At 47.2% G+C, this 14536-nt stretch overlaps 1 protein-coding gene across 4 annotated transcripts in view; it reads right to left on the minus strand.

Annotated features, from left to right (window-relative positions):
- Positions 1 to 1028: 1028 nt before the first annotated feature.
- Positions 1029 to 14536, minus strand: part of DUSP16 (dual specificity phosphatase 16) — a 74843-nt gene continuing 61335 nt past the window's right edge. For all 4 annotated transcript variants that reach the window (XM_074357949.1, XM_074357950.1, XM_074357951.1 and 1 more), the window contains 3 exons: positions 11639 to 11798; positions 6708 to 6831; positions 1029 to 4765 (listed from right to left, as the gene is read on the minus strand). In XM_074357949.1, the coding sequence (XP_074214050.1) occupies positions 3601 to 4765; positions 6708 to 6831; positions 11639 to 11798 (1449 nt within the window). In that variant the 3' untranslated portion in view covers positions 1029 to 3600. The remainder of the gene's footprint in view (positions 4766 to 6707; positions 6832 to 11638; positions 11799 to 14536) is intronic.

Below are 14536 nucleotides of genomic sequence, written 5' to 3' on the forward strand. Positions count from 1 at the left end.
TGGTCTCCAAGAGGCCCCCAGATCTGTCTGCGTTTGAGTAGCAACTGGCTTGACCTTCAGGCCTTCCAAGTTCTGCAGCTTCCCATCCGAAGCCTGTCACTGAAGCACCTGCTCCCTCCTGGCACCTTCCACCTTGAGGCAGACTTACTCCTCACGCCTTTTATTCCTCCACCCCATGCCCACCTCCATTTTTCAGCGAGGTCCTAGCCAAGATAGCGCCTCTGGTCTTCGCTCACCCAGTCCAATCCTTCTTGCTTTTAGATTTCCTTAAATCTAACTTCGACTCAGAAGCCTTTTGCAGCCGACTTCACTGACGTCACCCGTGGTTCTGTCATTACTGTTCCACCTGCTTGCACTGAAGGTAAAGGCTTTATTCCTTTACTGTGTGGTTCTTTACTGACTGGCTGGGGGGCTAAGCTGCTTGTCTCATAAGTCCTGATGCCCAGTGCCACTTACAAGCGGAGAGGGCATTAAGATGCACGTGGCAGGGATGGAGAACAGATCTTTAAATAACTATTCAGGTTTTCCTACAAGAATTATAAAACCATCCACATATTACATTAAAATGTACCACGAATGTTCATCTGGTCTTTTTTCTTCCTACCCTGTATATTCTGTCTGGTTTTGGTATCAGGGTGATGGTGGCTTCATAGAATGAGTTTGGGAGTACGCCCTCCTTTTCAGTCTTTTGGAAGAATTTGAGAAGGACCAGTATGAGTTCTTTGTATGTTTGGTAGAATTCCTGGACTTTTGTTTGCAGGGAGGTTACACTGTCCATCACTCAGCAAATATTTCCCTGAGGTTTCTACACTGTAGTGTGCGTTTGGTGTACATATTAAAGAACGAAGGTGACAGCTCACGAGCATGTTCCCTGCAGGTGATGGAGCCTGAGATACAGCCGACCTCAGTGCTTCACTGAATCCTCGGACGAGAGGACCCCAGGACAGGTCCCACCACTGCCTCCTTTCCCACTTGGACACTGCTGCTCCCACCAAGTTTAGAGCTGCAAAGAGAGGTCCTTTCTCATATTTATGTATAAACAGGTACCAGTTTTGATTTTATTTCATCATATTAACATTCATGACACATCAAAATGAGAAATGCACAATTGAACCATTCAACAGCTTGCCTGACTCCAAAAGAACACTATATTCATATTAAACATTTATATAGTCTTTCCACGTAACTTTACAAACGTCCTAAACCATTTTCCAGCATTTCTCACATAGAAGTCTAGTTTTGCTCTTTAAAATCACCATCCCGTATCTTCTAGTAGCCCTCGGGGCTCCCCCTCCAACTCCCGCAGACGAGAGCCAGCCCATGCCACGCCCCAGAGGCTGCCCCTTGGGCAGGACAGTCTCGAGTCCAAGGGCTGATTACTTGACATTAGCGATCAGGGACTAAAGGCTGTAGCTTATGACCACATCAGTCACAGGAAGGATGGGGACCACAGCCAAGAGAAATCCCAGATGATGGAAGGCCAGTTTCCACCCAGAGATCTCATTAAAACCAAGTCCCACAACCCTCCTGAAACCCACTTAACATTAGAGCCATTACCTCCACATCTTACAGATGTCCCACAGTGGTGACCAGACTCTGGAAGCAGGGAGCTGTTACACATTTGGTGTGCGTGTATACATAACACATCAGAAATTACTGTGCAAAACCTTAATAATGTCTGATTACACCCCCAATTTAAACGTATATAGGAAAACCAACTCAATCACTTAACAGAACTTTTCCAGTATGGTAACAGTGCACTCCCTGCACGGTTCATGCTCTCCATTTTACACCCATAGCTTAGCCCATAATTTGTGCATAACCAGTTACGTTATATGAAGACCACAGTCGTCGTGATCAAGTCAGTTCTGAATCGTGTCATTCTATGCTGGTTTCAGCAGTCACCAGAGGAAACATGAAGTCACATCCTAGTCAGAGGACTGTCCATTTCTCACACATAGAAAAACCTGAGATATGAGTCAGCAACTAGCTACACTTACAGTAAAGAACAACACTAAGACCCACCCACCACCCTAAAAAAAAGCTGCTGACGTGAATTAAGGCTTCAAAACAGGACCAGACTGTAGCTGACAAAACTCAAAGCAGGTAAGTACTGTCACTTGTGTACTTGTTCTAATCACCTCCTATTTTCAGCTGCCAGGATTGATTCCATACAGTGATTGTAGGTCACGGACTGAGACCACTTGGTCCCGCTCCATTTTGATATGTCCCGTCTCCTAAAAAATGCTGGGGATCGTTTCTGAGAATAGTTGGGCTGTGTCTTTCCGCCCTGCTTGCAATGAAACAAAATGCAGCCCCCTTCCCCTCACCTCCCTGCACTGTTTATTTCTGAACATTCCTTGCTAACCAAAGCCTCTCTCAGCCCTGTCAGTGAACCTGAAAGTCTAAGGACATTACAGAAAATACCACCTTCACTGCACGCGAAGGGAGAAAGCCACTGAGAAAATGACAGTTTACTGCTTCTCAGCAGTTTAACCTTCTCTGATCCTTCCACAGTTTTCTATCTCTTGGCGGTTTCCTATAAAATGCTACCTTATTGTTCTGCTTTCACAAAATGCATCTGGGTAATGAAACCGAAATGGAAAGCATCTAGTTTGGCTGAGAACTCGGAGCTGCTGCTCTGCTACCTAAGAAATTCACACCTGGCTTGAAACCAAGTTCATCTTTAAAAGCTTAACAATCCCATCTTGAACGAGTCTTTGATTTATGAAGAGGGAGGTAGACTTGGTTAGCCTCCCAACCTTAGCTTAAATCACAATGTGGCCAGACTGCTGGCTGTTAAGTTGACTGCAAGATAGCTTCCCTTCTTTCTTCATGAAGCTGAGAAGAAAGAACACATTAACAGCCTCCATCCAGGCCCAACTGGAAATGTGTGCAGAGACGGACTGAGTTGGTCTGAAAGGTGCGACTAGCTACCTGCCTATTCACAATGCCTAGAAAACGGGCCACCGGACCTGGTCGTGGTGAAGGCCCGGCTTCCTGCCTGAGGTACTGGGTTTGCTCTAAAGTAGATCTTGGCAAGGCCCCTAATGGTCGGTCAGCAGAACGACGCTGGCGTCACTCGGCTGGCCGGTGAGCTTGGATTGGTGAATCAGCTTTGGATGTGATCGCTTCTCTTGGATCTACCATTAGGTTCTGTTCCTAGTAGGGTCTCCCCACCCGACCCACAAGCTGGCTCAGTCTCAGCACTAAGGTGCACTACGGAAGGGACCGGACGAAGAGACTGGTATCCGAGATCTCCTTGTAGCGTGACAAGAAAACGGTGGGGGTGTCTGTGCTCAGACACCAAGTAGAACTCGACCTAGTAAGAACCAGAGATGTGCAATCCATTGCATACAACTGTTTCATCGGTCTGGGGGAAGCTAGCGTCTGCCCTTCCACTTGGGTGAGAGAAGTATTAGCTGCTCTCAAACGCAGATGTTGAGAGAACACCTGTGTTGATCCACCTTTTGCTTTTACACCATAGCTCCATTTTCCAAAAATATATACGTATGTACATACATCTATTTCAGATTTACAGGGAATATTTTTTGTGAACGAGCGCAACACCGTCGGCGGAGGTCCCCAGGGTCTCTCTCCTCAGGAGACCTCGATGACCTCCATGCTGCCCGAGAAGCTCGACTGGCTGCCCACCTTACCCAGTTCCTCCCGCGACCTGTTTTCCGACATGATGCTGTCTCCAAACTCCATCTGGCAGCTGCGGCGTTTGAACTGCTTCTCGAAGGGGCTCTCCTCGTGCCAGCTCCGCCGGGAGTCGGCCCTGTCGCTGGGCTTCCGCCGCCGGCGCACGGAGCCGGCCGGCTCGCCGCCCGTGGGCAGCTGGCTGCAGCTGTAGGCCGGGTAGCCGGCGCCGCCCGCGAACACGGCCGAGGCGGGGTAGAAGTGCGGCGGCTCGGCGGGGGCCAGGTACCAGCTCTTGGGCAGGGCGGCGGCGGAGGGCGGGGGCGCCAGGATGTCCGAGTGCCAGCCCTTGAGGCCCAGGCCAGCGGCGGACTTGGCCAGGTGCTGCTGGCTGCCGGACAGGCCGAAGAGGAAGGCGGGCCGGTGGGTGTCCTCCACGCTGCCGCTGCGCTGCAGGGGCGCCGCCGGCGGCCGCGGGGCGCCGCCGCCTCTCGCCGCGTGGAAGCGCGGGCTCGGGCCGTCGGGGGGCCGGGGCGGCGGCGGGGGCCCGCGGGCGTCCTCCCGGTCCGGGCTGGCCTCCGGGGTCTGCTCCGACACCTCCTCCACCGGGGAGAACTGGCAGAGCTTGCCCACGCCGTCCAGGGCGGCCGACGGCTTGTAATACTCGGGGGCCTCGTCGGCCGCCGCGGGGAGGCCGTGCAGGGACGCGGCCGCGCCGGCGGACGACGACGACGACACCGACTTGATGTCCAGGGAGAAGGACCGCTTGAGCCGCGTGCTGTCCTCCCGCCTGTCGGGGGGCAGGTGGAGCCCGCTGAGCGCCTGGACCAGGGGGCTGTCCTCCAGCAGAGCGGGCTGCCCCCCGGCGGGGGCCCCGGCGGCCGGCGCCGCCGCCTCTGAGGTAGCGGGGTGGGCGCGGGGCGGGCCGGGGGCGCCCTCGCCTCGGCGGCCCCCTTCGGGGGCGGCGGGGCCCGGCTCGCTCGGCTTCTCCAGGTGCCGCAGCTTCAGTTTGCTCTTGGGCCCCGGCGCTCCGGGCTGGTTCTTAATCTTCTTCTCATAGTCCAGGAGTTGGCCCAGAAAATTGAAGTTCGGAGAGATCGTAGGTCTTTTTTCTTTAACAAATCTACAAAGAGAGGGAAAGAACAAAAAGACTTGAATTTGGCAACTACCTTTTCTCTTAAGAATGTTACTGGGGCGGGGAGAGTGTAGCGCAGCACTAGGGCCCGTGCTTAGCAGGGACGAGGTCCTGGGTTCAATCCCCAGTACCTCCATTAAAAAACAAGTTATTAAGATACATTATGTGGGTAAATTAGATAGGGAATTATTACCCCCCCCCACCTTTGGAAGATTGGTTTAAAAGTTCAGAGAGACTGTCCGGGAGGAGCTAGGGGTCTCTGTATCGGGGGAGCTTCACAGCATGTCCCTGGAGATGCTAGAAATGGGGGAACCAGGCCCCGGAAGTTCTAGGTTCAGCCTCCTTATTTTCAAGGACCCAAGGCTTCCGATGTCACTGATAAGAGATGATTCTTTCTTCACCTGGGACATCCCCAATGCCCAGGAGTGCAGCCTTCACCTTAATAGCTTCAACTTCCCAATGTCAGAGTCCCCCCGGTCACTTTAAGACAGTTCACATTTTTAATTAATGACGAAAAGAGAAGGTATCAGATGGCCACAGCAGCCAAGCACACACTTCCCAGTTCCTGCTCTGTGTTCAGGGTGACAGAATAACCAGCTACAAAGTGGTCTCTGTCTGCTCAGCATTATGCTGATGCCTTAAGTGGAGCGTTATTTCATTCAATCCTCAAAACTACCCTCCGTCAGGTGGGCGTTAACTCTCCTCGTCACACAGGTACACGAGTCCTAACGTGACTTGCCCCAAATGACACAGCTACTGAAAAAATGGTGCCAGGATTCAAGACCAGGTCTATTGTCTGGGTTCCTTTCTGTAACCACCATGTTAAGAGTCATCAAGGGATCAAAACTAGTAATAAACAGCTTTTATGTTTGTCTCAGCAACAGAGACTCAGAAATAGTAGATAAATTCGTTAGTGGCCCCTGACCCACATGGACACTTCCTGGAAGATGCAGCAGTGAAAGAAACTACACTGAAAATTTATATTTGGATAAGGAAGGACGAAAAACCAAAACTAAACTCCTTGGAAACCAAGTAACTGAAAGCAAATTAACAAAGCCAGAAATAACCGGCTCAACTATGACAAGTGTAAACCCTGGGTCCTATGGTCAGACCTCGTCACAGGGTCTAAGGGTGCTTTTTCTGCTGGTTTCTACGGGGCAGGAGGCCTCAGTTCCTCCCTCAAGTGAGAAGCTGTTCTGGTAGCTCGTTTCTTTTTTCTGTATTTTCCAATTTGAGGAAAAATTCCAATTGTTACAGCAGGCCTGGCTCCATGCGATCGTATCAATCCTTTAATCACACGCAAACTAGGTACCCCCTCCAACAAGATACGCAGAGGACTCAGATCCACGAGTCACTGAACAAAACCAGTCCCTGGTCCTACTGTCACTGGCTGCCCTCTGTTTTGAGAAAGGCAGGTGGGGCAACCCAGTCAAAATTATACACCACAAACTCTGGGCCACTCGAGAATGCAGGAAATTCTCGACGAATAGGGTCTGACAATTACTGGGTTTTATACTTGCATACATTGGGCTTTTCCCTTGCAGTGAGAGAGACAGGCCGAAGCACAGGAGAAATTCTGTCCCGGGTTTCCTCCCGGAGCGCCTTTTCTCACGTGTAAATTAGAACAGATGATACAGCCCCACCGAGGGAAAAATACAAACTCACAGAACAGGAGAGACATCTCAGGACTTGTTCCTTAAACTTAAAAAGTAGTGGAGGGTGAATCTGATACATGTGAGGGGAGAATTAGCGCTAAATTATAAAAGTGTATTTTCCTCCGATCTTTGGAAAACCACTGAAAACCCACAGTCCCCTATAAAGAGTATCACTAAAATAATCAGGATCTGCTTTAACGTGGTCACCCACCCTCACGTCTCCTTGTTTCAGGTCAAATGAGAAGCCAGTAGCGCAAGGCCGGTTCTGTCCTCACCTGTAAGCTTCATCTAAGGACATATCCATCCTCTTCATGATGTAGGCGATCGCGATGGTGGCGGAGCGAGAGATTCCGGCCAAGCAGTGCACGAGGACGCATCCGTTCGAGGCTTTTGCTTTCTCTGTAGAGTCAAATTCAGAGAGGATCACTGATAACGACTTTGCTCAGCAGTGAAGTCTTCTTCCCATTTACTCACACAGTGTCTTTCAAACCTGGCAACTCAAAGTAAATCCCATCTACTTACATACTTTTCTTCCCAATATTCTTTGAAGGAGGCAGGGGAAGATGATTTCCCCACCACTGACACTCAGAACAGTGAAGGTCCAACTGTGTTACTAAGCCATCTGTCCCTCCCTCAGGTTGTCTTTGTCATTTTAATAACTTTCTCTGAGTGTAAATCAGATGTGACTACATGATTCTACTTGTTCAATGTAGAAAACTTCAAAAATACAGAAAAATATAAAGAAAACAACACCCCAAATTCTAAGATTTAGCTAGTATTTTGTTTACCCATGTTGTCTGACACTTCAACTTTTTTCTAATTATGTAAGCAATATTACATTTTTTCCCCCAGTTTTGAGATATAACTGACATACAACCTTGTATTTTAGGTTTATAACATAATTTGATATGAGATATTAAATTAAAAATTTTAGAATATATGTGCCACACATTACTATGTAAAAAGCAGGGAGGGTGAGGAAGGGGAGAGGCTTAATCATCACAGTGATACCGCTTCACGATGCAAAATGATGCCACGTCCAGCTACCTTTGAAATGCCTACTCATAGTGCCTAGCTTCCCTGTTTTCCTTTGGGAGACTTTCTGTATGTCATTAAGTGACTCACAACTTTATTTGCTGAATTTAAGAAGAAAGCGTGTATATACTATGAATCAGGTTTAGTAGGTCACTTTAATGAGCACCCAGGGAACTTTGACCTCTCCCTTGATATCCAGGAGTTCCTGTCTGACTGCATCATTCTGATATGGGAAAAGAACTCAGGGACGCTGTTAGAACCACGGACCAAGGAAATTCAAACACTCGGTACTGCCGTCTTGACGAGCGCTAAAGGCTTTCTCATGGGAGTGAAGTTACCCCACAGCCTGGAAGCAGCTAACCCTTCAGCCAGTATTATGAACCACACGTGTGCTTACCCGTGCACTCCTGCCATGGAGCGCGATTCTTCCCTTTCCATTCTTGTTCTTGTTGACAACTACCAAAGGTTCGCCAAACCTTACGTTAGAATTCTTGTTATTAACAGATATCCAGGAAATCTGCTCTGGCGGCTGAATGATACAAGGCCACCACGATCGCACCACCTCTGTTAGACAGATTACAAGTTTCTAACGTATGTGACTTACTGTTCGTTACGTACAAAACACCGTAGGGCTGTTCGGTAGTACGTCAACAATCAAGCAGCTTCCCTTTGGACAGGGAAATCAAACACAATAAAACAGTAACAAAGGAACACAGGACACCACTGGAACTAAGGACGTACTATACAACGTAACAGTATATAAACACGTGCATGTGAAGGGCACGCCTTCCTGGGCCCACGCAGCTCTCGCCCTGCCCTCGACCATTCAGTATGCAGCCTGTGCTGCCCAGCACTGCCTCTTCCATCTGGGCTGCTGAGCAGCTCACTAATTCTGATTTTACTGTAGCCTTTCTGGCCCCGTATCATTTGGTTCTTGCCCTTTTATCCCATTTTAATAGGGGTGTGTGTGAAGGTGTGTTAGCTGTTGACCCCAACCTCTTACTGTAAGCTGCTTCAAATTCTTCCTGGTTTAAATTTTTTTATTGGTTATTGGTTTAAATATCTTTTTTAATGTTGATAATATTCTTTCATTATTTTTAATCATTATTTCAAAACTAGACTCTAAGGACTTACAAGGGCCTTGCTTCTAACATTTCCCCCAAAGGGTTTAACACTGGGCACACAGTAGGAACCCAGTAAATCCTGGCTGGCTGGTCAATATGTATTTTAAAAAGTCATCTTTTTGAAAAAGGCGAGAAGGAATAAAGCAGTGGTGGTAACAGATGTGTTAGGATGCTGAGGTTGTAGATTTCCTTTTCTCTGTTTCAAATTCCCTGCATGGTACCTGTACTGTTTTTACAATTACAACTGCCTTATATTTTAAAACTCTAAAAAGTGATTATATAAAAAAAGTGATTATACTGAAGTGGGGTTCATTAGAACACGTTTCTTGGCAGAAGCGAGTGCTTAACTGAGCCTCTTAAGGCAAAGGAAATGACCCAGGTAGACCCGGCGGGGCAGAGAAGGCAACCGTGTGAGGAGGTCCCGCGGTGGGACTGACCAGCCGCTCAGAAAGCAGCCACGTCCCGCGCGCGCGCTGGGCGGGAAGGGACCGGGGAGGAGGTTCCAAAGGCGGCAGCAGGTGCCAGCGAGTCCGGAATGTTAGTCTCGGGGCGCCAGGTAATTAAGTGCCTCTGCAGGAAAAGGAGGAAAGCTGGAAAGAAAGCAAGCAGGTGGCCACTACGGCAGTTCAGGGGCTAAAACAGACGTGCCTACTTTTTCCAACTTTATCTGTTTTTAAATTTTTTCTGTTTTACCAATTCTAGTTTAAAAAGGAAAGAGGATAACAAAGGTTAAGAGGGAGCCAGTGAGGGGAGAAGTTACAAAGGCTGAAAGGGAGTGATAACTAAGGTGACAGAGCACAGCTCTAAGAAAAAATAAAAAAGGACTGCTCAGATCATCCTTAAAACAGCTACTACCTATGAAGAGCCAATTACGAGTCAAGCACTTGGCAAGGTGCTTTGCACACATTGGCTATTTTAATCCCCACAATATCCCTAAAAGGCAGATATGTTAACTTCAGTCTCCAGATCAGGAAACTGAGGAACAGAGAATCACTTAACTAATAACCAAGGCGGGCAGGACAGTCTGGCTCCAAAGCCGTCCTCCTACTCCCCTCCCCAGGCTGCGCACACAAGTCCCAAGAGTGACGCGGGCCAGCGGGCCAGGAGCCCGCAGAGCAGCCCACTGGGCCGGGGCCCCGATGAGGGTCCCCCAGCTCAGACCCTGCTTCCCGCCGCCTATGTCAACTGAAAATAAAGGCAAAACTCCATGAAAACCTGAGTCCTTCCAGCGAACTCAGAAACTTACGGAAATTTAATCTGAGTAAGAAAAAGAAAAAGTGTGAGTCTATTAGGTCGTTAAGGCCTGGTTCGAGGTTACGTCTTCAGATTATCTTCTCTGCCATGACTAACCATGGCTTTACGCCCTGGAGGAGACTGAATGTGGGCTGAGTGCCACAGTGGGCTGGAGATGTCGCCTGGAATTGTCTGGGTGGGACAAGGACAGTGGCCCTAACAGTATTAAGGCCAAGCAAGTAAACACTGATTAGTAAAAATACCTTCAGATATACAAATAAATTACGGTATGTATTTGGGTGTGTATTTAACCAACTCGGAACATGGTAAAACTCCTTTTGTATGAACTACAAGTGGCCAGTATTGCTCATGAAAGAAGAAAGGAAGCTGGGGGCAAAGTTAGCTGCATGCTCTCTTTTCTACTAACCCCCCTAAAGCTCAGACATCGCCATGACTTAACAGAATCAGGCTGGTTCTCTTCTAAACAGATTCCGAAATGGCATGTTCAGCTGAAATCAGAGCCAGTCATCTCTGGATCGATGTGACATACAATGGGAACATTAACTGTAATCATTAGTCTTTTAAAGCGGCAAAAACTGAATGACAGGCTGAATATTTCCTGGAAGTACAATGGTGGGAAGGATAAATCTGGGGTTTTGTTTGATGATGTAGGCCATGTATCTTCAGATGTTTCACAGAATGCACCCTAATTAAAGAGGAAAAGTCTTGGAAACCTGGATTCTTAAAAAAAAAAAAAAAAAAAAGAACTGTTTCCAAACTACCCGAAGTTCCAAAAGCACTGTGTAGAAAATTCTTCTTGCAGACAGAAGGACATAGCGAGGGGCTTAATTTACATACAATTTCACTGTTTAAAAGGAACTAGTTCTTTTTTTTTGGAACTTTCAGTAACCAATTCAAGAGTATTCAGTTATGGATGAAGGGGGAAAAGAACCACAAAGACTCCGCACGTGGAACGTTAACAGTCACACCTTGATATGTTGCTTGAAAGTCAGCAACAGAGGCGGCTCCTTGGTTCAGCCCCTTTCCAGCTGAGACTACATTTCAAATCATGTGGTCAACTGACTTCCAGCAGACCCGATCCTGCGGCACCAAGATGTCACAACAGCGCCTGAAGCCGGGAGTCAGGGAGGCTCCGGTGCCGACGGGCCCAGTGAACAAAACAAGGTATGGTCCAGATCAGATCCTGTCTCAGCCAACGCCCAGGAAACGACCACACGTGATTGAGAGAGCGTGTGTGTGTGTTGTATGCACGCACATGTTGGAATTGCATTAGATCCAATGCTACTTGAAATTACTGGCACGTGGGCTGAGGCTTAGAAATCTTGTGACAGAAAGACTTTAAATGTCATGGGATTTGTTTTCACAGGATTTGACTTTTCTTCTGGGGAAAACATCATAGCAAGGCAAAAACAGTTTAAGGAATGCCACCAGAGTTTCCAAAAGTCTTCTACAGGATTTGAAAAAGTGGGTAAAAAGTTTAACACCCAAAGTTTAACTGATTTTCAAACACTTGCAAATACATACTCACAAACCCCTTCAGGCTTAACCTTGGCAGTGTTCCAGTTAGCTGGAATGTCACAAGGCCAGTCCCACAGAGACAGCAGGACACACACACACACGTCACCTGGGCCACTGAGTGAGATATGCAGCATCACGTGTTGTCTTCAGACCTGTGAGGTCAGTGAAACAGGTTCCTTTTCTCTAATGAATAAAGGGGGGAGGGAAGGGGGAGGGGTGCACGTATGCACGGAACTATAACCCACAGGTCCTGCAATATCACTCGAGCTACTTACCAATGAAATCTACTGATTTGTCCAACCATGGCAAAATTTTCTCACAAAAGCTGTCATTCACAGGCACTCGCAGGAAATGAGACTCAGGGATAAAGTCAGGCTTGGGACAGGTGTTGCTGGCATTTAACACATAACCAATCCCATTCTGCTGCATCAGCTCCTAGGGAGGGAGAGCGTAATTAAAGCAACAAACAACATACCGGCAGGGTCATTCTAAAAGAGGAAAGCTTAAAGTAATGACATAAGTGACTAGTTTCCTTGAAATAATCAGAGTTTATTCAATCCGAGAAATCCAAACACCGACCACAATGACGTGTAAAGCCTTAAGTTTAAAGCAGAATTTTTTAAGGGCAAAAGAGGCTGTTTAAAGGATCAAACATCATTAGTATGGTCAAGTCTCTCTTATTTTCATTACTTGAAGGAGAAGGGGAACAAAGAATACAAAATAAAAACATGACAGTTTACTGTGACTTCACCCCCCCCGTGGCAACTATGTAAAATTACTACGACAGTGGCAGGTGTATTCCCCAAAATGCATGAGTCAGTGCACTGATTCACAAGGTTTGGGAGGATGCTAGAAAACTTTTGTTTGTTTTATGCTATGACTTTAGAATGTATGCACACACATGAGAACATTTCCTTCCCAAACTGAACATGCTGGCTGTTCCCTAAAATTCAGTGCTAGGCCATCTTTCACTCTAAGTACTCTCTCTGGGGTATTCTTGTTTGTTTTTCTACCTTTGGCACCAGGTACACAGCTGCACTCAGGACATGTCTGTTCAACTAACACTCTGTCTTCCAGGCAAGCTTATCCAATCGGCTTCCCTGGGTCACCCACCGTCATCCCTCAGGAAATGGTCTATGCCTGAATTCATTCTCTTCTAAGCAACTCTGGGCACGTCTTCCTTTTCTTGGATTCCTACCTCCTCTATGAATCTTTTCCAACTCCAACTACTGGAAAATCAGTTGGTCATTTTCATCCTATTTTAGCCTCCTGCCAACTCCCTAACCCCTGCAGTTACCACACTGGCACAATACATATATTCTGTTTTACGTAAAAGGTAGATTTCGTAAATCTAGATCATGGAGGCAAGCCTCTCAACTGTCAGATGACAGTGTCAAGAAATAGCTTCTGGACCTAGACGAGCCTCTTAGAGGACTGCCCCTTGTCCTCCAGTGGCCTCAGAGGCTCCTGTTAGGTTAATCATCAGGCTGTGAAAATCTCGGTGGTGTCTGCTACAACCACTTTTAAATGTCTGCAGATGAGCAAAGGTCACATCTGTTTTCTAGGCTGAAATTAGTGACCACTGTCTGATCAGCACGGTGTCTCCCATGCGAGGACAGCAGTGTCACTGGAGTTAAGTCTTGCAGGCTTTTCTCACCAATGCCCCTTAAGGAAAGGACACTTTCTATATTTCCTTTTCCTTCCCATCAACAGTACTACAAAGGTTTATTAAATTAAAAGCAATTTAACAATAAAGACACAGATGCTTCTGAGAAGAGAGGCTGACACCAACAGTGTTCCCTACTCTACACAATCAAAAGACAACAGGCAATTCTAAGGACAACACATGTCACAAGTCAGCAGTGAGGGTCAAATGTGACTTCCCCCCACAAAGCCTAGAACAATGTGCCCGCTGACAAGTAGCCTAACAGTCTATGTTTTGCAGAAATGACCACTTAACCTAAATTCAGTTTCAAAAAAAATTTGCTGGGCACCTTTGCCATAGGCTTATTCACAATATACTATCATGGTACTCGGTGCACGTTAATAAAAACAACATGCACTGAATGCCTACACGTACCAGGTACTGTGCTAATAAGCATTTAAACGGACGGTCTCAAGCCTCACAACCACACTCTGACGTGGGGAATATTATCATCTTCACTTTACAGATGAGGAAACTGAGGCTTCGAGCATTTACATAATGTTTTCAAAGTTGCACAGCTAACAAGTGGTCCAGTGTCAAAATTCACATCCAAGTCGATTCAGCTCCAGAATCTGTCCTCTTAACTGCCCTGCTCCACTGAAGTTCTTTTTAAAGCAAATTAGAATAAAGCAACTAGTCTACATACAGACTTAAAAAAAAAAATGAAATGAAGTAATAGAGTATCATGTTTTAATTTCAGCCCTTTTTATCCTTTTTAACTAACACATCAGGAAGTGCAGGAGCACCGCTCTGGGCGCGGGCTTCTCTGGGGAGGCTCTCGGACAACTCAGGAACCGGGCGGCTACTGGACGAGGCTAATCCGGGGTTCTTTTGCCCTCTTTTTCCCCCTGTTGTCGCCTCGGCGGCAGCCATCACAGTGTGGTCCTCCTGCCGTGTTCGCACGGGCTTCTGCTACCACAGGCCGAGGACCGGCTGCCCGCATGCACGGACCCCGGCCTCACGCCGGCTGCCTCTCGGCCCCCACCAGCCACCGCCAGACGGAAAGGAAACCCGGAAAAGGGCCAGTTCTGACCTCACGTAGGAAACAGCAGTGATCCAGGCCTACAATGCTGCTTATCTCTTAAAAACAGTCTCCACTTACAAAAGAGCGTATAAAGGATGCATTTAAGAAGCTGCTCTACTTTACACCAAGGAGGGGGAGGAGGAAAGAAAGACACGAATGTGCTGAAACTGAATGATAATAAAATCATTTAAACCCAAAATGAAATGAGAAAAAATTGTTACTACATCAGTAGAAAAAGTGACTTCAGGGCATTAAAAATGCTGCAATATATACTTGAAACATTTTATTTGCATTCAAAACAAATATGTTAATTCATTAACTTCTGATGCAGGACCAAGTCATTTTTTTTTTTACACAGGTCAGCTGCCTGGAGCTCTTAAGCAAGTCGTGACCAAATGCCTCTACCACCACCTAGTTTAGACGGAAAAAAATGTAGAGCAATTT

The sequence above is a fragment of the Camelus bactrianus genome, chromosome 34 (assembly GCF_048773025.1).
Source record: "Camelus bactrianus isolate YW-2024 breed Bactrian camel chromosome 34, ASM4877302v1, whole genome shotgun sequence".
Lineage (NCBI taxonomy): Eukaryota > Metazoa > Chordata > Mammalia > Artiodactyla > Camelidae > Camelus > Camelus bactrianus.